Genomic DNA, 25,508 nt, shown 5'->3' with positions numbered 1-25,508 from the left:
TATGTGTCTGTCTGTTTATGTGTCTGTCTGTCTCTCTGTGGCTCTACCTGAAAGAGCATCGATGGTCGGTCAGCCTCCATAGCCTCTTCGAGATATGCTTGGTCAACCGAGTCATGGTAGATTGCTTCGAAGTAACCGGACCGTAAGCCAGCACTGCTCAAGAAATAGAGGAAAAAAATTGATGCTTGACATTCTGTTGATGAAGCCGCAAAGGGGACTTATGTATAGATATATACAGGGTGTCCCACGTAACTTTAGCCCAAGTTTAAAAATATGCCAGAGCACGTAACCACGGCTCGACGAAATGCATGTTACTCACAGTTGCCTAGAGTTAGACTATATTTTGTGTTCTGAAATATTGTTTAATTAGATATGTTCAATTAAGCAGCTTTTCAAAAAAACGAAGATAAAAAATTTCAATGAGAAAGTTGTAGATCGGTTTGCAAAACGTCCGATTGGATAGTTCATAGCTTTATATCATTAGGCATTAGTGTTTTTTTTTCGATTATTACAAATGTTCACGAAATACAAAAAATAACACATGACAAACCTGCTTGTGCGCCAGTGCGCGCAATGTTTGTTGTGCTCTTCAACGTTCCGCGTACGAACGGCAATAGCATTTGCCCCATAGTGCTGTCTTGACAGGGCCGCAACGATGGTGGTGGCTTAACGATGAACACGTTTTGCTATGAGCCACAAAAACGATAACAGCTGTGACTGGTTATCACTGTCATGAACCTGTGCGAGGAAAGCGTTTCGTTCATACGCGGAACGTTCATGCCTAGTTCACACTGAAACATCCGCTTTCTACAGCGACCGAAATTCCCCTGCCGCCGAAACACAGCGTCGTTCGCACTGGATGCGCCCCGCACCGCCGAATATGCCATCTACTACGGGGCGAACGCGGGATGGATGCGCTGTCACCCGGTTGTTGTCGCGGCTCGCAAACGCTACTACGCTATCCAGTGGTGCATACTTCGACGATTCTCGTGCGCAAGAAGCAAGAAAAGACAGTACTGCTTACTTTGCTGGCAAGTGGCTGTCTTCTAATGCACGAAGAGCATAAAAACCACCGATGCCAGTGGCGTTGGTGGGTTCGTTTTGCTTTGCAAGACCGCAACAAGCTCGGTCACGCCAACAGCAAGCTCAGTCACCTCTTTCACGAAATACGGAGGCGAAGTAGGCACAGAGTAGGTTAAACTCCCGTTGGTTTCAACATTCAGTTACATGCACTGCAGCATAACAAGTGAGTAGGACTTGGCCGCCATTTTTCAAAATTCCTTGACTAGGACTCCTATTGGTCCGCGGTGACTGATTCGGCGGCAGACACCGCAAAAATCGGTCCGAGAGCAATCGGCGCGGAAAGGGCCCTTTCGGCGGATCTCGCCGCCGCCGAACCGGATTCGGAGCACTTTCGGCGGCCGGAATGCTCAGTGTGAACGCGGCCTAATGTAGCACTAGAATCATTGTGCGCACTGACGTGCGAACAGATTTGTCACGTGGTATCTTTTGTATTTCGCGGGCATTTGCAATTAGGAGAAAAACACTAATAACTAACAGATATAAAGCTCAAAACTATCTAGTCGGACGTTTTGCAAACCGATATTCAACTTTCGCTTTGAAATTTTTACCTATCTTTGATTCTTGAGAAGTTAGTTATTAAAACATTAAAACATATCGATGTTGTAGGCCTGTGTGCTCAGATTTGGGTGCACGTTAAAGAACCCCACGTGGTCACGATTTCCGGAGTCCTCCACTACGGCGTCTCTCATAATCAAATGGTGGTTTTGGGACGTTAAACCCCACAAATCAATCAATCAAAACATATTGAACTAAACAGTATTTGAGAACACAAAAGTAGTCTAACTCCAGCCAACGGTGAGTAACATGCATTTGGTCGCGTCGTAATTACGTGTTCCGGCATATTTTTAAACTCTGGCTTAAATTACGTGGGACCCGCTGCATGTTCAGCAATGCAGCACGCATCCATGTTGAGTGATGATTGATATGTGGGGTTTAACGTCCCAAAACCACTATATGATTATGAGAGATGCCGTAGTGGAGAGCTCCGGAAATTTAGACCACCTGGGGTTCTTTAACGTGCACCCAAATCTGAGCACACGGGCCTACAACATTTCCGCCTCCATCGGAAATGCAGCCGCCGCAGCCGGGATTCGAACCCGCGCCCTGCGGGTCAGCAGCCGAGTACCTTAGCCACTAGACCACCGCGGTGGGGCAGCATGCATCCATGTTATTTTCGCACTCTATGTGAAGATGATAACGGCAAAATCAACATGATTTTGCATATAATTGCAGCTTAGGCAGAATAATGTAGCCTATTTGTAAAAGTATATTTCAAGCTTTGCAAGGGCTGAAGCTTACAGAGTAGTACAGCACGTTGTGTATTGCGAAAATTCGAGGTGTGGGACTGTTTTACTTAGCACACGCTCGGTAATATCCATCACCAAATTACAAAGTAGGCCTTTCATTTTGAGCACCGCTGCAGATAAAGTGCCCGAAAAGCAGCCAACAGAAATAATATTGAGCAAGTAAGAGTTTATGTGATTGGTGTAGTTATTAATTAAATTTTACTTGCTCGTTCACCAACATGTAGTGATCGAATTTTGTGAAATAGAATGAAATGAAAGGTGGGGTGTCGAGTCACCTACGAATGAACACAGTGTTTGTTTACGGTGCACACATGCTTCAAAAGGGAGAGAAAGTGGTTGGAGGTTGTTTGTTTATATCTGCATGCCAATTTCGTAGACTGCTAAAGAATCTTTCCATTTGACTTTCCAAATTCGCAATTCATACATTTGCTGTAGCGTAATTATTAGCCTGAAATCATAAGTATCATATATATGTATATGTATATATATATATATATATATATATATATATATATATATATATTTTTTCTTTAAGTCTGCGACCAAACAGCGAGCTTGCGGACTGCGCATGTATAGCGTGAGTGACGGTTTTTCGTGCTCAAGAACGCCCCTGGAACGAAAAGAAAAATTGTCGCACTCTTCTTACTCAACAGTGAATCCTTTTGATATCGAATTGAACGAAATCAGTGCCGTCCTTCAAAATGGGTCGCTCATGGTGTTCATAACTTTCCTGACGCTTTGGAAGGGGAAGTTGCTGTCATAGATATTGAATTCGAAGATCTGAAATGAAAGCAAGAGTAATTCATTATCAGCTGAAATAGCCACATGTTTTACCTCCCTCCCCCCGAAAAAATATTGGTGCAAGAGGGTGATTTGAAGCTTACGAACCTCCGTGATTCAGCAAAATGTGTGCACCCTCACCCCTCCAGCACTTCTTTCTTTACCTTTTATTCATAAAACAGGTGTTTTCTGTTCATTCACGCCTTTAGTCGTTGCGCGATCCTCTCTCCCACCACTATGTATCTACAGTCGACCTCCCCGTATTGATTTGTTAAAATGGAGGAGAGGGCTTGACGCATAGACACGCTAGCACCAAAGAAATCAATTCTGTTCTGGCCTTGAGGATGACAAGTTTGTTTCTCGAAATGTCTGCTCTCGCACCCAACCTCTCTTGAGGCATTATTTCATCGCATGCTGTTATGTAACTTGTAGAATTAACAAAAAGTCACTTATGTTGAACTTTATGTCTCAGTACAGATGTTGGGGTAAGTATATTCACTCACAAAACACCTTTTTAGTTAAATATGACTACGACTCTTCATTACCGGGGTTTCTTGCTGTGTTTCATTCCGACTCGCCTCAATTGTACTAATCTCGGTGACTCCGACTTAGAAACTCTGGTAGGCTGGTCGGTTGGCCTGAGCCCGAGTAAGTTTAGCCATGAACAAGCTTATCGACTCAAATATCACCACCCTAATTTTTGAGATATTTAGGTGAAATTCTTAGATGCTTCATCAAACGCAAAAGTCGACCGTCGGCGTACCACACCGTTGGGATGAAGCGGTGCAAGATACTTTAGGGTAGGCGCAAGCCTGCTCTGATTGAGAGTGTTGAATCCAAGATTTCAATATGTTATTTCGCACAAATTTGTATTGGGGTGAATTTTAGCAGGTATCTTTTCTATTTATGAACTGAACGATTATATATATATATATATATATATATATATATATGTATATATATATATATATATATATATATATATATATATATATATATATATATATATATATATATATATATATATATATCGTGGGAGTGATAATTCAATGGGCCAGTTAGTCTTCGTGAAGGTATGGGATATGGCACAACGGGAGCGTTGTCAACAAGGATAAATATATTTATTTCCCAACAGTTTCGGGAGGGGACCTCCCTTCATCAGGGGATGAGTTCCCCCTGATGAAGGGAGGTCCCCTCCCGAAACTGTTGGGAAATAAATATATTTATCCTTGTTGACAACGCTCCCGTCGCGCCATATCCCATACCTATATATATATATATATATATATATATATATATATATATATATATATATATATATATATATATATATATATATTTATATATATATATATATATATATATATATATATAGGTATAGGTATACAGATACATATCTCAAAGCAATAGGAACGTGACATTCTGAAACGGTGATAATACAAAGGCAACACTTACAGAAACACCGCTGTCAGTTATAAAAATAGAATTGTATACGCAACACCGGTGGTCAAAGAAGGACAATGTAAATTAGCAAATTGAAATTGTACATAAAACTATCTACCACGAGAAAACAAGAAAAGAAGAGATCACAAGTAAGTAAGTTAGGTGAGCGATGACAATGCCGGTAACAAATTATCTACACAGGCGTGTAGTGCGAGTGTAGAGGGTCATGAGATGCTTTACGATTAGCAAATAAAAAAAATGCTTTTGGCAAGCCTTTTGGTGGTAATATCTCCATTAATCATCCTCAGAAGCCTATTCCACGTCCACATTTTGATGAGTGCCTTTGCGAATGATTTACAGTTGTCCTGCGCAAGCCGTTTACGTTATTACTTTGCCTGAGAATTCCCAACTTCGTTATAATTTCGTAACTCCGCCTGACCTTCGGCGTTTTTGAGAATCACGTTGCCCGACCTGGTCAGTGTTTATTCGTAATGTCGACAAGGTTATAGACTGCCTTAGTTTGTTGATGTGTAACCAGTGTAAGCTTACCTCGTCGGCTAGTATTATCAGGTGGTTCTTATGTGCGAACATGATTATATCCTGCAGCTGCTTCCTGGTGAGCACCGTACCTGCGAACGCCGTGACCGATGGCGGAATTTGTGGGAATGATCAAGCACATCAACTTGAGAATAATCACCATACTTTGTATAATATAGTTTAGATATTATCTAGAACATAACGAAGACGGCAGAAAATAGACAAGGAAAAGTACAGAAATATTCATCACATGGTAAGCGCTATGTCAACGTTAAGCTGTACTGTTTAAGTTCAGTTGTGAGCATTCATCAGTTTGCCATCGTCCAGCTTTCCTTACGTTACGGAGTGTCCTCTTCGGCCTTCACCATTCTCTCGTCAATTAATTTTCTCCAAAGCACAGGGTTACTTATCTTAGGTGGAAGCGCACGTCGCGAAGGTGCTCCACAATTCGCACCTTACGCTCGAAAGGAGACTTTGCCTTTGGTAACATTGAGCATAAAAATTGGTGGCTAAAAGTAGCTCGCACTACTCAGCCTTTCCCTGTAGACTTCTCGCATACCATCGCGTGTGCAAACAACAAAGCTCCTATTCTATTTCTTATTTTTCCTATATGCACATTCCTTGCTCCTAATCAGAGGGTGGCACATGGAACGACACGCACACAACTGCAGTAGTATCTTAGAAAGTAAGGTGTAGGAAAACTATCTGCATCTGGTCGTGTTTTCTTGCTGGAAATCAATCGCAGTGGTTAAGTAATTTTGTAGGGCACGACCACTTATGTGCGCAAACCATGTAAATAATATCCCGGAGCCCTACAAACTTGTACTACACTTCTCTAGTCTATAGGTATACCTTTCACAACGTTTCTTTACTACTGACACAGCCAGTCGTTCAGTGATTCCTTTTACCGCTTTGTCGTCTAAAGTACCATAGCGAGCCGTAACAATCACAATGTTCGTCGCTGTCCTTGTTTATTATTTATATAACTATCTATAAGCATTCGTTACATTGCAAGTACGCGTTGTAAGCCGATAGCGTCTGTTTGCATGCGCATGTGGCTGTGCATAAACACTCTTCATTACGCGCACAGTTAATAGCTTCTTGAAAGTTTGTGTGTTAGCCCGAAAATAGATCCCCCTTCTTTCTAAATTTCTTTATGGGCGAACATAAAAAGCGAACGTATTAAGTATGTTCAAGTATTCCGTATAGTAGTTTTCGTACTCAACGTGTCCGACGATTTACTTGGTAAAGAGAGCCTAAACTAACCGAACAGCAGAAGTTGCCTGCTGATTGTGAAAATCTTGCTTCAAGTGTAAGGGAGCTGACTTTCACCTATCGAACAAGATCGATAGCTGCTATAACACACGTTGCGTAGTACTCACTGGGTGGATTAGCAGGGTTAACCAGGAGCAGGCACCTTGGTACGCATACGCTCTTGGAGTCGTCCAACGCTTTCTGCATCTCGTCGATGTTGTGGGCCCAACCATGATCTTCGTCCAAATAATAAACCACCTGTGTAATATCGAGTGCATGAACAAAATTTAAAAAAATCAACATAAACACGCAAAACGTTCTAAAAATCCCAAATAATAGCTAATCAGGCCTGCAGGTAGCACAGATTGGTCAAACCTTATAAAAGAAATCAAATTGAAGCACTCTCACCCCTTCAGTAGGACACCTGTGGCGATTAGGTACAACTGTTTAAGCCAATTGTAAATACTTGTATGTCCGCCGGAAACAACAGGCGGCTTCGCGCCCTAGAAATTGGACAAGCCCTAATACCGACTACAAAGCATGCGAGCTTTAAGCAAAAACTTTGCCTGGTGAAGTGTAACATGGAAAAAAAAATGTAAGATTGAGCACACGTGCGCGCGAGAGAGAGAGAAATGAGAAAAAAGAAATAAACTGAAAGTATGAGAAAATAGACAGAAATAAAGGGAACGAGTTCAAAAAATGAAATACAGAAAGAGAAAAAATAAACAGTCTCGAAAAATACATAAAAAGGCAGAAGAAGACAGAAAGAAAGCCACAGAGAGAAACAAGGAAGAAACAGCATAAAAATAGATATAGAAAGAAACAGAATGAAATAGATGGATAGAGAAAGAAATAAAAATGAATATATAAGAAGCTACAGCTACAAAAACAAAGAAACCAAACATATAAAGAGAAGAAGAAAGAAACAATGAAGAGAAAGAAGAAATCCTAACTCTCGAATTCTAAAGATATTCAGAACATTAGTACCACCGCAGCTGAGACTCCTTAGGTTACTATGGGTTCCGGGACATTGTGGATTAAGATTAAAGGAACTGCCCGATTCCTTAGCTTGAGCCGCACTTGATGGCCCAATTTTATTCATACTGCTAGGCGTTGAATATATTACATTGATAACATATCAAAAATCAGCAATCTGCACTGATGTGATAGAAAATGTAACTACATGGACAGAATGTAACCACCTCAAGTTTCTCTGGCGACCCACTGGAACGAGTCCCGGAAGCCCGAAGTTTTAATTACTCAATTCTCATGTCGTGTCCCCCCCCCCCCCCCTAAACCTGTATCTACACAGAGCTGGTCAGACAATATCACCCCTCTGCACATTCTGCAGAGAAATGGAATCAATAGAGCATCATTTTTTGGATTGTCGCCGATACGCTATACTTAGAAAAAGGCTTCTAGTTATTCTATGTCTGAAAATTGGCGTTACATTGACGGCGGAAACTGCACTAAGCTTTGGTGCCTCAGTTTTGGGACATTACCACAGGAATGCTTTCAATGCCGCTTGCGATTATATTCAGGCATCTAAACGTATACCTTTGTGAGCTTCAATGAAATAATTATTTATTGCCCCCCCAAAATATTCTAAATGGTGAGGTGAACGAAATGCAGCCGAGTCGTAATCACGTACAACACCTGAAATCTCAAAATTTCTCAGCTTGACTTTTCCACTTTTTTTTCTTTCTTCGTTTGCTCTCTTTTTATGTGGTTTTCCTTACATTAGTCATAATATAATAAAAATTCATTACACATAGTTATAATGCTCCCAGCGAAAATTCACTACACCTTCGTGGCCAATCACTCTGGGTGGGTGTGAGCCATGAGTCCAGGGAAACAAACAAACAGATCCATCATACCTCCAGGCTTGGCGCTACTAACGCGATGTGGCCATAATTTTTGTCAGTGCAAAATGTAAAAAGCAGGGAATGCCCTGACGTACGCGCAGGCTTTTGCGCGGCTTCACAGCCGCTCTGCATACAGAAAGTAAACTTGCCTCATGGTAGCCATATTGCCGTATTATTGTGAAGTAGCCCATGTAGGTCGGGAAGCAGGTAACGAAACCAGGCGTTGTCCCGTTATGCCGACGCTTGAGCACGTCAAGTATGATCTGGAATACATCGAAGGCACTGTATCACCTGTACTACAAATCGAAGCAACTTCTGATTACGCTGGCTCGGGATCTCTGAGAAACTATACTAGCTGGCGCATGATAAGAAACAGTTATTAACCTTGAATGCTAAGTTGAAGAGAGATGCCCTGTAATTACCATGATATACCTTAAACTACACTTTCAGTTATCTGTCTAGTCAAAAATAAGCCCACATGAGTAAGCACTAGCCAGCAGTGTTCGTATTAGGTGAGAAAACACGGTAAGCCGACCACGCGCAAATGATAGGCTTGACTTAAACTAATATTTCTTTTTCATTTCGTTTCTCCTATAGTGCTAAAGTATTGAAAATGGGACCACAGTGATGCAAGGCCACTGATTCGTCTGTCTAGCTTAGACAACATTGTTAGCCTCGGCAAGTGATTGCCGGCGTTTTTTAAGTCAATGTTCCAAAAGGTTAACTCCTCTATATATTAACTATTTACTGTTTGAAGGGGCTGCATAATTTCACAAGGAATTAGCCTTCGCAAATGTAGGCATGGTTTTGCCTTTACTGGTAGCACACCACGGCACTTCCTTGAAATTCTGAGAGAGATGGTATGCATTTGCCGGTTATGATTGATACCCCGTGGGTTCCCTGCAAAGCTGATAACCTTTAAGTATGGTTAGAAGTAACATAGTTACGCGCACGCGACAGGTTGTAAACTATTCACTGCTCGCGAGGCCGAACACGACAGCAAGATTACACGCATCGCAGCTTTGTGATACTCACGGTGAAGCCATGAGTTACTCCATCTGAAGCCCAAATATCTTCAGGCCTGGCTTCCACAGAGTCTCTCTGGCTGATGTGTTCAGCGATATGCTGGTGGATTAGGGGATGGTTTTGGTTTTGGATGGCACCTGAAACAAGGCGTCTCGAATAGTATCAATATGACAGTCGAAAAAGAAGACGCCATGTCCGCCCACTTTTTCGTCGGAAAGCGCTTGAAATAGTCTTGACATAGTCCTATCTTTCCATGCAACTGCTGCTTCTAAGTATCTTAGCCTTTTATTTCACCACAGCTAATAAGAGGGATGTTGTCTCACTTTTATGTCAAGCTATTGATTGTGGAAGCTTGGGCGTCTTAGCAACCAATTATATAACAAAGGCAGCATCAAATAAACGATTCTAAGAAGGGTCAATGTGCACACTACACTGAATCGCAACAGTTTATTGTTTATGAAAGAAAAAAAAAACAGGTACGCACCATATTGACATGCACAACGCGTAAATGGTCATCTAAAAAATTGACAGATCAATGATATGTCAATCATGACAATCATGACAGATCAATGATATGAATCGATGATATGTGAACCACGAATAAGAAAGGTTTATATATAACTTTAAAGTCAGAAGAACGTTATGAGGTGGAGGTAAATGCTGCCGTACATGACTTACGTGTCATGATTATCATGTTCGGATGTGTCGTTTACCTTCCTCATCTATTGACGTCACGTGATATGAAATTTAGTATATCTGTAGCTAGAGAAACGGCCACGAGCACGCTATGAGTGTGGAACGTTGTCATTTTCTTACATGGTACGCGTGCCAGGATTATCATGTTTGCACCAGTCATATACTTTCGTCCTCCATTGACGTCACATAACACTAAAACTACCTACCATATGTGGAGCTAGCAAAACGGCCGTGAGTGCATCATGAAGGGCCCAATATACTCCAATGTAGCGTTGACACGCGCGCACGCTGGGCACCGCGACGCTACGTTAGCAAAACGCGAGCACTCTATAGTCTGACGTCAGGCGCAACCGGCACGACTTCGTCAGTAGGCGCGGCCCGACGGCAACCGGCGCGTAATGCGACATGCTGTATTTCGCGCCGTTGCATTACCCAGACAGCACTGCGTCTCCCTCGGATGCCGTACGCGCTGAAATGCGCATGCATCAAAGCAACACAGCGCGGCGCGCACCTGTGAGTATATGGCAGGAGCGGCGCCTGGCGTGGCAACGCCGGCGTGACGCGATGAAATGAACGCCGGCGAGCACGCGTACCGCGTCACGTCGAAATGTTCTGGCGCCTTGACTGTGGCATGTAGTCATGTTCTTACATGACACGCAGCTCATGATTATTATGTTCGCACCATTACCATACTTTCGTCATTCATTGAGGTCACGTAATACCCAATTTGGCACACGTGAAGCTAGCGAAACGGCCGCGAGCCCATCATGAGTGTGCACATGGTATGTAGTTATGTTGCTACACGACACGCATGTCGTCAATATCATGTTTGGATGTGCCGTTTACCTGTGTCGTCCGCTTGCGTCACGTAGTACAGAGTTTCGTACATGTGAAGCTAGCGAAACAGCTGCGAGTGCATCATGAGCGTAGCACGTAGTCATGTTGTTACATGAAACGCATCTCATGTTTATCATGTTTGCACCAGTATCATACCACCGTCATCCATTCAAGTCTCGTAATACCAAATTCGGTATAAGTGAAGCTAGCGGAACGGCCACCACAGCATCATCATGAGCTTGGCATCTAGTCATGTTGTTACATGACACGCATCACATGCGGAACATGTTTGCACCAGTCCATACCTTCGTCATCCATTCACGTACCGTAATACCAAATTTGGTATATGTGACGCTAGCGGAATGGCCGCGAGTGCATCATGAGCGTGGCATGTGTCATCTTGTTACATAACACGCATGTCATGATTTTCATGCTAAAGTCTTTCACTTGTGTTCGCCATGCAGTCATGTCATACCATACACGTTTTGCAACATGCCATGTGAACGAAACCACCGCAAGAGCTGCAGGACCATGAATTGTAAATCATGACGTTCATGACATACATGTCATGATTTTCTTGTTATAACCAGTCAAATATGTGCTGCACACCGTCATGTTACGCCATGCCAAGTTTGGTATCGATACCATTATTTAAGCGGCTAGGAGAACTGAAAATCGTATGCGGCTAGATAGATAGATATATATGTAGATAGATAGATAGAAAGAGTACAGCTTCGAACAGCTGACGATTCAGCTGTGTTTAGAAAAAAAATGTGTAATGAGGTCTAACTATGGGAAAGCAATGAGCCGTCCAGCCGTCCTTAGGAAGTAGCACCATATCACTGTTTTGAAACACCGACCGTTTCTATTCGCCTATGTGCCGGAATAGTATAGGTGGGCAAGAATAGCGTTAAAAATAGCCCACTGATTTTCTACACTTTACTTTCATGATTTGGCAAAATATATTCAAATAAATGTTCTTTTGAGCTACATAAAAACTACAAGAAATCGCCTTGAACATCACGCACGTTTTTTTATCTGAAGAACTAATAAGAGACTCTCTTTACTATCGAAAAAAAAAACGTGAAAACGACATTTAAGTTTCCACGTTACGAGTTGGTAATTGAAATTGGATTGGATTGGATAAACTTTTATTTGGTCCTACAAAACACATATCACTGTGTTGCGGGCAGCTCCCACATGGGGACTGAGATGCCAAGCTCCTCAGCCGCCCCGCGGGCTTGGTGGACAGCCCAGAGCTGATCTGCCAAGGACGAGCTGCGGATTGCCGCCTCCCATCTGGCAGAGGTGATGTTCAATATATTTTTTGGTGCACTGCCAGAGCATGTGTTCTAATGAAGCTATTTCTCCACAATGTGGACAAAGAATACTTGGGTATAGGTCAGGGTACATGATGTGTAACATTTTCAAAGTAGGGTACATCTGCGTTTGCAAAAGCACTAATGTAAGTGCTTGGGGCCGGGTTAGATTTTTGTGAGGTTGAGGAAAAATCCTTCTAGACAGGTAAGTGAAATGATCGAAAGTTTTTTTGGGGCACAACGCTTGCAATCTGTAAACCGTCTATAGACCCATTCCATGCTTGTAAACACTGGTAAGCCGATGTCGATATTATGGTTAAAATTATAGCGACGTCCGCACGTAACTTCTGCCATAAGCGCTGAGGGCTGCGATGTGCGCCAACAACAAAAAAAAACTAAGCTGTGGGACGTGACTCACATCCAACTGCGACGCAGCTCGTCGGAACTGTTCTTTTTTCTCGTTGCTTGACTGACATGCACTTGACCATATGCACCACTGATCACCCAGCAGAAACTGCGGTAGGCAGAGCGTCTTTTGCCTACCAAGACTGCGCCACCGCAGTTTCGTGACGTAAGTGCGGTGGAATATGTCTATAGACACATGATGGCATAATGCTAGCGGGCGTCTCTCCTAATCATATGGTGGTTTTGGGACGTTAAACCTTACATATCTATCAATCATAATGCTAGCGCCTACATGAGATGCGTGCGTTTCGGTGTGGGCCGTTGAAGACGAGGAAGTTCACGAGAGACTCACGTGCCTTGTTCGCCTGTGTAGCGTTGGGTAGCCTGAGTGGCATGTGCGTTCTTGAGAACTTAAAGCAAATAATCCATCTTTTTACAGTCTCGTGTGCTTCAAGGACGCTGCGAAGACAAGCATAACAGCAGTGGACAAAAGATTCAGCAGATCTAACGTACCTGAGAATCTACGTTATGCAAAGCGTGCAGAGGGAAGGTGGCCGTGTTGTAATTTTTTTATCGAGCGACACGTCATGAATTGACGCTAAATATATGTACAAATGATTCATGCACAGACATATGTGGAAGAGTTGTAGATGTTCAGATAACCAGCTGTTTGCACTTGCGCACCCATGCCAACTGGAACATGCGTATTAGCAACACCAGAAGCTATATGAAGTACTGATGCTCGCGAGGATGCTGCCCTGCACACTGATACATAATTGAACTTCAGCGCATGGCAACTAATCACAATTGACGTATATTCGACAAAAGAAGAAAAAAAAGTCAAATATGGCCCTAAAACAAACAATATTACTGTTTCTGCATGAGAAATACAGTGGACGCATTCACATTTACATGGATGGGTCGGTCGCTCCAACAAGTTCAACAGGCACAGTGGTTATTTCGGAGAAATCCATCCCGATAACGTTCAGGACCTCACATCTGACATCATCCACGGCGGCAGAACTCGTCGCCATTCGTGCCGCTCTGGAGTTCCTAGTTGAAGAAGCGCAACAGACATGGTCAATCTTTTCCGACTCTAAAGCAGCCCTCCAGGGCATTGCCTCGTCATATCGTCATGGACCAAACGAACAGCTAATTGCTGAAATACGACTGCTTCATCACCGGGCTATAGAGAAACAACATGACATAGCGTATCAATGGATACCAGGCCACTGCAGCATTGATGGAAACGACCCTGCAGATGAAGCAGCCCGATCTGCCCATGATGATGCGCCTTGTGCAGCTATAACAATATCAAGAACGGACGCCGCTGCAAGGCTTCGATCACTTGCACGAGAACTGACACTCGCTCAGTGGAATTCACCGGCATTCACCAACGTCCGCCTTCATAATTTGGACCCACACCTACTGCTCCGTCTTCAATCAGGAATAACCAGAGCTGAGGAGACATTTTAGTGCCGTCTGTGGATTGGGGTGGCCTTTACGAATGCTTATTCGTTTCGAATCAGAATGGCAAGCAGCCCGACATGTGACCACTGTGGCGGCGCAGAGACTTTCTCCCATCTTCTCTGCGAGTGTCCTCGCTTCAGCGTGCCAAGAAAAGAACTGTCGAAAGCTTTAGATCGACTAGACAATCACCAATTGTCGGAAGAAAGGGTATTAGGACACTGGCCGAGACCGTCCTCTGTGCGCAAGGCATGAGAGCGTTGTGGCGCTTTCTGTGGGCAAGCGGTCTTAGAGACAGACTGTAAGCAGCGTCGGTCGTGGATCGTCTGATGACATTCTCTCTCCTTTTTTTTTACAACATCTCTTTTCTATCATCTTTTATTCCCCTTACCCCCTTCCCCAGTACAGGGTAGCTAGCCGGTCTGAGAACTGGCTAACCTCCCTGTCCTTCCTCTTTCATTCCTCCTCCTCCTCCGACGTGACAGCTGTATCAAAGGAGTGCTTATGCAGTAATGAAATTGGGTAGACAGCACTGCAACCACTATTTACGTTTCACGAAGATCAGCGCCGAGACCTGGCGTAGCTCAGTGGTAAAATGCTTCATTGCCATGCAGAATGCTTGGGTTCGAATCCAGTGGGGCCCTGAAATTTATTCTTTGCATTCTTTGGGTACACGCTACCAATGTCAAGTATTTATTAACGCTCCCGCGTTAAAATTGCCCATGTGTGTTCTCGTTGTTCCTGAGTAGATACTAAGTGTCAATCACCTGTGGCACATACCCGCATACCAGCGGCACATACCCGCCCGTGGGCATGCGACAGGAAGTGTTTGACGAGGTACGCGACGGGATTGTGACAATATTGATGTCTTGTCCAGCGCGTCATATTCGTCAAACCATCTTAACGTCCCTTGCTAATCTTGGTTCACGCCAAGTTAGGAGGGTGACCACGAGAGCACCCAAACGTAAGCGGCTAGATAGATAGATAGATAAACAAATACGCTCACAGTCACCAAAGTTCATTAAGAAATGCTTCGCATTTATAATGTCTGCCATTCACAGCTGGCGTAGATATGTTATTTATCCCGGCGAAGTTTCAGTTCGTGCAGAACAGTAGCATAAAAAATACCAAACTTACTGATGAAATCTGCTTCAGCAATCTCACGAATAAGCAGTGAAATTTGCTAAGCTAGTACCGTATTTGAACCACTACGGTGATTCTCCGATTGTAACGCACGGGTAATTTTACATTAAATTGATAGTATAAGTTCATGCCAGTTTCACATTTGAGCTGGATACTAGTGCGCACAAAGATTTGAGGGCTATATTTACCGAAGAAAAAAAAATCGGGTAACCCCTAAGATTCACCTTTCAGAGTTGAACGTGATAGCGATATGCTGTTCCTATAACGGATACTTCATCTACTTAGTGCATACTTTTTATTGTATGTTGTCACTCGAGAAGAAGTTGAAATTCTGGATTACTACATGCAATTGATAAAAGTGAAAGTGGCTTGTGTCAGTGCAGCTTTCGGATATGGCTGCATTCTTTGTAAGAGATAGCATGCTTTAAACCGTGATCAATTATGTGCATGAAATGTTTTCGTACATGCAATCCACCCAGAAAGTGGTCTAAGAGGAATACGAGCAGTAACCTTCGTGGTTCTTGTAATGGGTGGTGTTATGCCAGCGAGTCCTCGTCAAACGTCCGTGCCTCTGAAAAAGGCAATCTGGGTCAAGGCCAGCCCGCAGTCCGCCTGACGCGAACAACTCAACGGCGTAAACACGCGCGGCGCCTCTCTGGCCCACGTGCAGTGAGTCAGCAGCGCACGTGACCGCGAGCCGGCGTCTTCGTGTCTGGGGGTCTGACGTGGCCCAGCGGCGACCCCATTGGAGGAATCTGCCCTGACGACCAGCGGCGCTTCTGATTGGACATTTTGGTTGGACCCGGTGCAAATAAAAGAAGCCCTGCGGCGCGTCGCGATCGGCGGTCCTATGGGAGAGGAGTCCCCATGTCGGAGAGCCGACATGTGTGTGAGTCGGCGGTCTTAGGCGAAAAGTTGACCTATGTGTTAGAGAGGAGAGCTCGGCTCTTCGAGTCTCTGTCGGCCACAGTGCCGAAATTGTAACGCCTCTGTATATATGCTGTACATAAACCTTGTTTAACTCACCGTCGTCTCGTCCGCTCGTCTTATCAGCTCTGCGCAGAAGCAGTCGCGAGCTGAGAAACATACGCTACCAAACGGCTGGTGACCTTCCCGGCGGAGTTGACAGCAGTGGCGCCTTCGGGACCGTGTTGGCGTCCCCGTCTTTCGCAACAGTGGTGGCAGCGGTGGGATTCGTAGCGCCCTTCGTAACGTCATCGGAGGGGCGCGTCGCAACAGTGGCCGGCTTTACGCCATGAAGTCATTATGGTAAATCACATTGTCTGACACTCGACGGCAATGTGTGCTGGTAGCACTCAGTAGTACTGCGATATTGCGTGTTGAACTCTGATGCCTGCATACAGAATGCGTCTGTTTGTAAATAACGAAAGTTACTTTCATTACATTTCCAAGCAAGGAAAGTTATCTTAACTGTTTTTTGATGCTTACGCCTGGCTCTGCTATAACACCTGCTTACCACGTAGACGGCCTGGGTTCAGTTATCAATCGTGCCTGCAACTTTTTTTAAATATTTGCTTCGTTTGTACCTTCTCATTTTTTCGGTCACACACAAGATGATGACCTTTAGATCTCAACCAGCGGTGTCGATGTCGACACAGACGCTGACACCGAGGTCAAACTTTTTTTTTCGTGAAACGAGCATTTGACTTTATCGCGTTAATAGTACGCGCTGAGATCGCGAAAACACACTTCCTCGCTTTTGTCAAAATGGTGTACCCAACTGAATAGTAATGTCACTTTAAACCGTTTTGTACACATATTTACGGAGCTTCCTTGAATGGTCTTGCTCGCATCTAGATGCCGGTTTGTCCCAGATATTCCTCCCCGATAGAAAGCGGAATCAAATAAACCATAGCATGAGTGGATGGTACAGTGTGCCTTATGAGTGTCACCATTCTAAGACCAGCGCTTGTTTGCGAACGCAACTGGCAGAGTTTTTGTGACCTTACTGAGCTAGAAAATAATGTCGGAATGCCAGCAAGCTGGCGTATTTTGCTCAGCTTCAAGGACCAATTGTGTAAGTGTGGAAGCGCTTCAAGGTCTTTTTTTTATTGCGACAGCAGTTATATGAACACTCTCGGCTGGATGTCGCCACTGGCGTTGGCATCGACGTTGATATCATGCACCGCGTGTATATATATATATATATATATATATATATATATATATATATATATATATATATATATATATATATATATATATATATATTCATATATATATATATATATATATATATATATATACATATATATATATATATATATATAAGGAAAAGAAGTGTATACCTACGGGCTCGGTTTTCTGTGTTTTGACACAATAGTAATGAGATCTAACAGACAGTAATGCCAAGAATGTACAGGGAAGTTATTAGAATCAATGGAATGTAAAATAAGAAGAAAGAAAAGTGGGTGAAAAAATAACCAGCCGTGAGCAGAAATTTATTCATATATATATATATATATATATATATATATATATATATATATATATATATATATATATGAAAACGCAAGAAGAAAAAAATCAGAGAAAAAAGATTCCGGCACGCGGAATCCAGCGCGGGAGCTCCGCGTCGTGAATGCGAGGCGTTAGCCGCTGAGCCACCGAGTGGTACCCCCTTAAACGTTCAAACGGCAAGCTGTTGTCTGGGTAACGCATTGGCGCGAAATGCAGCACGTCGCATTTCGCGCCGGTTGTCGTCGCGCCGGGCCGACGGATGCCTGTGCCACTAGTAACCACCGCTGGTGGTAGTGGCACATACCCGAAATAGGTATAACATTTGACCTCCAAGGTGGTGCCGGTGAGAGATTTCTTCTGTGTGTTGTTTAACAATAAAAAATAGTGCTCCATGTACATGCCAATGGCTGCTAATGGGAAATGAGAGACAGGAGCATTCGGCTTTTAGTCAACGCGCACGCTGCGATCCCCATTAGCAGCCATTGGCATGTACATTGAACACTATCGGACAAGAAAGGGTTGCTACATTATACTCGCTGGGTGTAACCTCCTTAGTTTTAGAAAGGTTTAGCGAGCGTTGAGCCGCAGGGCCATGAATACAATGAAATAGTATATACCATGAATGAATTCGAGGTGGTTAAAGGGGGGAATCAGATACGAAGCGCAAGCCGTAAGAAATTAAAAGCTGAATCCTCCTGTCTCTCATTTCACATTAGCAGCCACTGGCATGTACATTGAGCACTATCTGACAGGAAAAGGTTGCTACGCTATACTTGCTGGGTGTAACCTCCTTGGTTTTAGAAAGGTTTAGCGAGCATTGGGCCGCAGTGCCATGAATACAGTGAACTAGTATATACCATGAACTCACGGTGGTTGAAGGTGGGAAGTAGACCCGAAGCGCAAGCCGTAAGAAAGTGTGCGTGTGCCACCTCTCGTTTAGTCCTTGGAATGTCCACTGAATGGCGGTGCTTCTATAGGGGGAATATATGATAAAAGGATACGAGATGGTGGGACTTGGAGTGTTGAATAGATGGACGAACGGACACACAGACAGATGCATGGATGGACGCATGAACGGACGCAGGAGCGGATGCATGAACGAACGCATGGACGGGCGCACGAACAGACGCATGGACGGTCACACAGACGGACGCATGGACGGACGAATGCTTCGCCCCACTCTCCATCATTCACTCCGTGGATATGCTGCCATTTTTTTTCTTACAAAAGAAATATTAGCAAATGTTCAGCAGTAGCGCTTCACCATCTTATTCCTTCAGACTTACCTTTCCAAATCGGGTCACGAAGTTCGAAAGGGTTGGATCTTTCTTTCAAAACAAAACCGAAACACAGCAATAAACAAAGCCGCAAGTAAGATTCGCTGCCTGCAAGTACGAAGACTAGGTAAATGTGTGTACTACCCATCATTCCCATAGTCGTTGAACGATCGCAGCGCCAGAGTCCTCTCTAGTTAATTTTGGGAAACTCTATGGCTGTGCCCACCGCGCGCGCTCGTCAGCACTACATTGAAGTATATTGGGCCCTTTATGATGCACTCGCGGCCGTTTTGCTAGCTCTACATATACCAATTTGGTGTTACGTGACGTCAACGAATGATGAATTATATGACTGGTGCAAACATGACTATCCTGACACGCGTGTCATGTAAGAACATGACATCATACCGCTCTCATAGCGTGCTCGCGACCATTTCGCTAGCTCCACAAATACTAATTTTGTTACCACGTGACGTGAATAGACGACGAAGGTAAACGACACATCCAAACATAATAGTCATGACACGGAAGTCATGTACGACATCATTCGCCTCCACCTCGTAACATTGTGCTGATTTCAAAGTGGCATTTCAACATTTCTCATTCGTGCTTCGAATATTATCGATTCCCACTGTACGTGGGATCGGCCAATTTTTTTTGAACAAGCGGACGTTGGGGATGTTCATTTTCATCACGCTCTATTAGCTTTGAAAGAGTTTACGCTGCAGCCTATAAGAAATACTTTGTGAAATAAGTGCATAAATTTCTGTGCTGGTAGGAAATGGTGCATTTATCGAATGTTGGTGTGCAGTTAAACAGTCCAGAGAGAGAGAGAATAAAATGAGGGAAAGTCTGGGAGCTTAACCGAAAATTAGAGCATGTGGTTTTCTAACCTGCACTAAGGGAAGGGAGAACAGGGAAGAAAGATGGGAAAGAAAGCGAACAGTGAAAGAGACGCGCGAAAAGAAAAACAATTGTGAGCTGCGGTGCTATAGCCTATACAGTAGGCCACCACCGCGCAAAAAGTTGAGCAAGGCCTTCACTGATTTTCTTCGCGAAGACAGTTCGCCTTTCAAGCACTGGTTGTTCTGACAAAGGTCTGTCGTCAAGGTGAACTAACGCAGCAGATAACTGCCGTCTTTGCACGCTGTAACGTGGGTAGTGATAAAGAACTTGTTCTATCGTAGCAGCACTATCTTTCATGCCGATTCAGAAGCCGAAAACTTTGGTGATAGCGACACCAAGCCACAGTGGATAAAGCACCGTTATCTCAAGTTGAGAGAGTCCGGACGGAGGCCGAAGTCGATGAGACGCGTCCAGCCTATGTGGTTGCGTGTGCCATGAGCACTCAGCGTTCCACAAGAATTTCACTTCTTCATTAGCGATTTTTCGGATTTTAATTGCAGCATCAGTCCTTGAAAATGGAATAGATTTTTCTTCACCATCCTTGTGTGCTGATTAAGTAGCTGCATCGGCATGTTCCTTGCCTAATGTGCCGCAGTGACTTGGAAGCCATTGAAACGTGATTTCGTGTCCTTCGTCGAAAGGGTGGTGAAGCAGCTCGCTAATTTCTAGCACAAGTTGTTTATGAGGCCCCCGGCGTAAGGCGAATACCAAACACTGTAGTGCTGCCTTGAATTTCGTGAACACGCTCCATTTCTTGGCTTCTTGGTGTTTAAGGATTTTAACTGCACTACGTAGAGCTGTCGATGACATATGGTGGGGTAACCGAATCTTCATCGCTGTCACTATTGCGGGAAAGATCACTGACCCTGCAGACCCATCCACTGTAGTGGAAGCGTCAGTGTATACATGGGTATGCTCACTCTACTTCTCATGCAACAATAGAAGAGGAAGCTGCTTTGGCGCTGGAGACGAGAGCCGGGCTTTTGACCGTATGCCTGGAACCGTGAGTTCGACATGTGAATGTGTCATACACCATTGGGGAGTTGCAATTCTGGACGGAGTTGTATATCGCGTAAGTATGCGTGCGCAATGTGACAAGACTATTTTGCAAAATGAGGCAAGAGGTCGGTCTTCTGGCAGTGAGGATAGATGATGGGCAGGGGCGCGAGTAAGATGTCCCACGTGTGCTCTGAGCACTTTCATTACATTATGCGTCTTGAGCGGGCAGTCATGTGCTATCGCAATTGTCTCAGCTGTTGATGAACATCGCGGTAGCTCCAGACAAACTCGCAGAGCCATAGCCTGGATGTTTTTGAGAGTGCGAATGCTGGTTCTGCAGATAGTGGTCAACACATGGAAGCTGTATCACAAATAGCTGAGAAAAAACGTTGCATGTGCTGAATTGGACGTGTTGAAGTTCCCCAGGTTTTTCCTCTCCTGCAAGAGACTTGAATAAGTTAGCAATGTCTGTCAGATTAGATGGTGAGCCAACGCGTAACAAGTGGTCTACTTTTGTGCATCAAAACTTATTTAAATATAATAAAAAAGTTATCTCTTGAGAGCATTGACAACGCACACATTAAATACTTCATTTTGTTTTCCCCGTTTTTCATCGCCGTCGGGTTCTAGCCATGTTTCTTCTGTGTTATTTTTTATTTGGCTTTCTATATTTCCATGGCCTACCGTTTCAATTTTACTGCTTTGATATCATGCATGTGTGTCAATGCATTTGTCAATAGTGATTTGAATGTGTCTACAGTGACAATGACGTGTCAGCTAGGTTACGCTCGGTTTATCCGCGCAGTTTATCAGTAAAACGCTAGTAAAACAGGACTACGGAGACATAGAGTTTTGGAATAAAGAAAATGTCTTACCAATGGCCCCTCCGGGGCAATGCTTTACTATGTCTCTCGCCCTCTGAACAACGTCCGATGGCATGTGACTAGCGATTTCGGGAAGCGCACACAGGCTCACCACCTATACGAAACAGCCACAGTATGAGCGAATGCTTAGTTACACAATTCGATAAGCATTCTACGGTTTCTTAAGTCATTCTTGACCCGAAAGTAACGCCTCCAATTCAAGAATTTGGCTCTCAATGAAGCTTTCATGCATTTGGCTGAATCCCTTTTCACATATTAGTGATGTATTACAAAGAAATAAGCAGCTCATCACTTTTTATCGCTCGAGCAGTGTTATAACCTATATTTACCCGAATGGCATCGTTGATTTTTTTTAGTCCTGATAAACAGCGAAAAAATTCAGTTTTTTAAAATGAGGGATTTCGTTAATCAGCAATAAGAAAGCAATGACGCCATTGTTTTAAAGGCTCATAATCGCTAAGCTAAAACAAAAGCGAAAAACTACTAACGCGCACTATCTGCAAGTCACTACATGACACATACTCAAGGTTTGTTTACGCTATTAAAAATGTGGTGAAAGAAAATATTTGCTTCTCAACTGGGATATATCTCACCTGCCTCAGAAAGGTGATTTGTGTGAGACTCATGCGCTGCCCATCGGAGATATCTCTACGAATTAAGTATGGGAAACCCAGGCTTACTCCCTGTTTGTCAAAAAAAACGGCGACGTAGTAGATCTACTATACTAAAATGGTACTACTGCGCAGGTCAGCGGAACAACAAAAGTACCTTTACGTACAAAATGTCAAACCCGGGCCACTAATGCACAGCCATTCAGCAATTCTCTTCGTGAAGATAGCGTTGATTCGTCAAGGTGATATTGCTAATATCTACGACTGATGTGTTGCTCCTTCCTTCGCAAGTAATAAACTTTCTGACCTGAAACAGAACCTAGCAAAACCTAGCAAAACCATTTAAGTGATGTTTAGTGCGCGTTTCAGCAGCTTCATTTTTCATGCACTCGGTCAAAATTTCAAAAGCCCTGCGCTACGGCGTCACTCAAATCATATCAGAGTTTTAGGATGTAAAACATCAACAATTACCCTATTAGTATAATCCTCGCACTGTGAAGATGGGCTTAAAAATGCAACAGGACACAAATTTGGAGTTAAAATCATTCTATAACCACGGCAGAACACCTCCAGTGCGTCAGACTCTACAAAAGCACTATTGACGTTTTTACGGGTCACAGGCTTGAACGAAACGTTGTAAATTGTGCAGTGCGTGTGAGAGACTTTATGTGTTATGTGACTGTTATGCGTGTATGTAACTGTATGTGTTGTGTGTTTATAATTGTATATATCACTCTCATCAACCAGCAACTGGAGTAGCCTGTCAGGTGAAAAACCAGGCAAACCTCTCCAGCTTCCCATTAAAATAATTCTCACTCTCTATCTGTTTGAGTATCTCTCGCATACAAAACGCTTAACGCGGAACTATATGTAGCGCTTTTGCCGACGTCTTTCTAGCGTTTTGTACGTCGCCGTCATTTGGCGTCAGCACTACCGGTGATGGTCGCCGAAACGTCCACTTCAGAACAATCCAGACGTCTGCAGTGTCGGCGTCGACGCCGGAGGTGGTTCGTTGAAAGGAGAACCAATCAGAGCGTGGCTGTCAGTGACTTCCACTTCGTAAAGGCATCGTCTGCACCTTCCAAAATGGCTGCCGCCCGCTTCATATCTAATTATTCGTGGCCATGCGCTGTGTGACCCCGCAGTTATCAACAGATATTTGTATTTGACTTAGTTTGTTCTTCAGAAGCTTCGACGGCAAGCGCTCGGGTTTTTTTCGAACTGTTTCCGAGCGCCAGGCTCAAGATCATCGGTAAGCTTAGTAGGCATGAGTGTGCTCGCCGAATACGTGGCCTCTAAAATTGGCGAGAACATTGAGCTCGGTGAACATATGTTACGAATTTGTGGTTATAATGATAATAATAATAACAACACTAACACTACTACTACTACTACTACTACTACTACTACTACTACTACTACTACTACTACTAATAATAATAATAATAATAATAATAATAATAATAACAAAAGGAACAAAAGAAAGGAACAATTTTCATTGGTGTGTGATCAGTCTATGCACAGGAAGCATGCAAGCTGTTCAGTGTCGGCTGAGATATGTAAGGAAAGAAAGTAATTTGATCAGTATATACTCCGGAGAAAGTGCAGGCTAATGGTAACATGATCTTAAATATTTCCAAATCAATCAATCAATATATTTATCATCGAAGTGAACTGTCAGAGTAATAGTGTGATTTCTGTGAGCATTGCGTGTTAAAACAATGATATGATCACAAGGCGCGCCGTGTGGGGCCTCGTGGTTTAATATTGAGCACATGGGTTTATTCAACATGTATTTAAACGTTCCATCTTCACAAAACATTTGCTATCGTCGTTGTATCGACGCATTCTCATATAGGTATCCTCGGGAGTAAAAGAGTGGTCGCGGCTGAGAAAAAACAGACGTGTATTTATTAAGACCATCGCCAACAAATTCACGAATTAGCCACTGGATATCAGGATGTGTAATTCAATTCCAGCTTTAAGTTCCTGAAACCCCGAAACATGAGTGACATGCAGTGAAAGGCCAGTCATTTGAAAACCAATGCTAGTTAAAGAATATGGATATGATGCGTGCAGATACCACCATGCATTTACAAAATGTACAAGGCGTCTCTTCATTACGCATGAAACGACATAACATAGCAAGCTGATGCTGATGATGCTTCAATGTCCAAAAACAACGGAGTGGTTGAGAAGCCGGAAACTTCGCGATATTCGAACGCGCATGAAGTATTACCAATATTTTCCAAAACACCGGGATTGTTTATTAAGAAGAAATTACTTCTGCTCCTACATCTACATGACATGATTGAAGTACCATAGAAAGAAAGAATATTTCTAAATGGTAAGCACTGAAAGAATTAGGTGCACAGCATTATAAACACTTACCTCTTAGACTAAGCACTGACCTTTTTGAACTTCTCTTGTATTTCGCTTATCATAGAAAGCATGGCCCTGTACGGCGCGAAACCAAGGCGCGGAACTGAATTGTCGTTGCGGCTCCTTGCAACCGCCTTGTCGTTCATAGTTGAACTTCGCTGGGCTCCGGGAGGTATTCCTCCCGGAGCACAGCGAAGCGCGGCCTGTATGCCGGAGCGCGGCCTGTATGCCGCAGTGTGCTGGCTGATGTAGCAGATCTTGTAAATAATTGCTTGCTTTCTCTTTGTTGCTTGTTTTCTGTTTGTCGTGCACAGACGCTCGCTTTGAACTCAATTTGGCGCGGTACGCGTAAATGACACAGCTTGGTCCCGCCCTCGACAGTCCGGTCTATTGTTCACCCAAGGCTATACCCCGAGTTGTGCTGTCAAGTAGGTTACATGATGCTGAGCCGCCAGCTGTTCATTCTCTTGTCCTAGCTGGCGGTGACGCTATTTACAACTTACGGGGGGTTAATTTTTTCATTTAGTGTGTATTGGATACGGCAAGCATTCCATGTACGCATGGAATGCACTTTGAACTTTTTGCAACAAATGGCCTTTCGTGTTGTTTACGTTCAGATAAGCGGTGAGCACTCACATTAAGCGCAGACGCCCTACCCTAAGTCCGCGCAAACAAAATGAAAATCAGGACATAAAGAAAACTCAACAAGCGTTCCCCTGAAAACAGAGAGGGAGTGAGAGTAGCAAAGGGGGAAGGCTGGGAGGTTACGCAAACACGCACTCGGTAATCTGAAAGCACTTTCTTCT

General features: G+C 43.7%; 1 protein-coding gene across 6 annotated transcripts; it reads right to left on the bottom strand.

The window, feature by feature from the left end:
• Positions 1 to 46: 46 nt before the first annotated feature.
• Positions 47 to 24,947, bottom strand: LOC142803247 (alanine aminotransferase 2-like). 6 transcript variants are annotated; one of them, XM_075888360.1, is made up of 8 exons: positions 24,732 to 24,947; positions 21,701 to 21,803; positions 9,305 to 9,432; positions 8,419 to 8,532; positions 6,533 to 6,662; positions 5,163 to 5,242; positions 3,028 to 3,170; positions 47 to 153 (listed from the first exon to the last, which is right to left on the bottom strand). In XM_075888360.1, exons 1-7 carry the CDS (start codon positions 24,846 to 24,848, stop codon positions 3,087 to 3,089), a joined length of 756 nt encoding a protein of 251 aa, XP_075744475.1. In that variant the 5' UTR covers positions 24,849 to 24,947; the 3' UTR covers positions 47 to 153; positions 3,028 to 3,086. The 6 variants fall into 6 exon arrangements, with proteins under 6 accessions (XP_075744475.1, XP_075744479.1, XP_075744474.1 ...); XM_075888359.1 differs by having other exon boundaries at positions 48 to 153; positions 3,037 to 3,170; XM_075888365.1 differs by having other exon boundaries at positions 48 to 153; positions 3,037 to 3,170; positions 24,712 to 24,868.
• Positions 24,948 to 25,508: the final 561 nt, after the last annotated feature.

This window comes from Rhipicephalus microplus, chromosome 3, assembly GCF_043290135.1.
Source record: "Rhipicephalus microplus isolate Deutch F79 chromosome 3, USDA_Rmic, whole genome shotgun sequence".
NCBI classification, from domain to species: Eukaryota; Metazoa; Arthropoda; class Arachnida; order Ixodida; family Ixodidae; genus Rhipicephalus; species Rhipicephalus microplus.
The sequence above is the reverse complement of the archived record's forward strand: the minus strand, read 5'-3'. Positions and strand labels throughout refer to the sequence as shown.

Coding starts and splice junctions, on each gene's coding strand:
- LOC142803247 (XM_075888360.1), bottom strand. CDS start 24,848: ATGAACGACAAGGCGGTTGCAAGGAGCCGCAACGACAATTCAGTTCCG. Junction 21,804..24,731: donor TACAAGAGAAGTTCAAAAAG/GTCAGTGCTTAG, acceptor TGTTTCGTATAG/GTGGTGAGCCTGTGTGCGCT. Junction 9,433..21,700: donor TTGCCCCGGAGGGGCCATTG/GTAAGACATTTT, acceptor GCCTTGTTTCAG/GTGCCATCCAAAACCAAAAC.